Source organism: Lottia gigantea (genome assembly GCF_000327385.1).
Source record: "Lottia gigantea unplaced genomic scaffold LOTGIsca_2110, whole genome shotgun sequence".
Taxonomy (NCBI): domain Eukaryota; kingdom Metazoa; phylum Mollusca; class Gastropoda; family Lottiidae; genus Lottia; species Lottia gigantea.
The window spans coordinates 164-964 of record NW_008708467.1 but is presented as its reverse complement, the minus strand read 5'-3'; the positions used below and the strand labels follow the sequence as shown (position 1 = coordinate 964).

Below are 801 nucleotides of genomic sequence, written 5' to 3'. Positions count from 1 at the left end.
GGGCATGATGTGTGCGGGTAGTATGTATTTTGTAGTTAATTTCATTACTGGATGGTATTTTGAAATAAGACTGTAATTTACTCTCTTGTGAGAATTTGGGTGGCCCTGAAAAGGGCCGTTTGAGTGCTCTTCGGGAGACTGACTGGTAAGCAAAAGCTTAACCTCCGAATCCGTAGAGGGTTCGGCCTTGTCTCTTCAAAGCATAGACGACATCCATGGCAGTGACGGTCTTCCTCTTGGCATGTTCAGTGTAGGTGACAGCATCTCGAATGACGTTTTCTAAGAAGACTTTCAATACACCTCTGGTTTCTTCGTAGATAAGGCCGGAGATACGTTTGACACCACCTCGTCGAGCTAGACGTCTAATAGCTGGCTTGGTAATACCTTGGATGTTATCACGGAGAACTTTCCTGTGACGCTTGGCTCCTCCTTTTCCTAAACCTTTTCCTCCCTTTCCTCGTCCAGACATGGTAGCAGTTTGATATTCGTACCTTACACTTGTAACGTAAACTGAATAATGATTCGAAAATTTTTAGCCTGACTATATGAATGCCGCGCGCGGACCTATGAGAGGCCCTCACATTTGATTTTACGAATTTGACCAAATACCTGATACGTTCAAAATCCTTCTTTCGCGTTGAAATGGGGTTTTGAGCCTAAGACATCTTTCCCAATAGTCAAAATTGGTTAAATTTTCAAAATAAGGCAAGGGGAAAGGTTTTAATTTGACCCACTTCACTAGCTTTATCGCTTGCCATTGTAAACGTATGGCGCGAGCGCGGACCTATGAGAGGCCCTCAC

The 801-nt window shown here is 43.9% G+C and overlaps 1 protein-coding gene across 1 annotated transcript; it reads right to left on the bottom strand.

The window, feature by feature from the left end:
- Window positions 1-98: 98 nt before the first annotated feature.
- LOTGIDRAFT_202861 (hypothetical protein) lies at window positions 99-501 on the bottom strand. The gene has a single exon (XM_009054301.1). The coding sequence runs from the start codon at window positions 467-469 to the stop codon at window positions 158-160; it is 312 nt and encodes a 103-aa protein (XP_009052549.1). The 5' UTR covers window positions 470-501; the 3' UTR covers window positions 99-157.
- Between the last annotated feature and the right edge of the window lie 300 nt (window positions 502-801).

Excerpts from the sequence above, each read along its gene's own strand:
- LOTGIDRAFT_202861 (XM_009054301.1), bottom strand. The coding sequence starts at position 469 with ATGTCTGGACGAGGAAAGGGAGGAAAAGGTTTAGGAAAAGGAGGAGCC.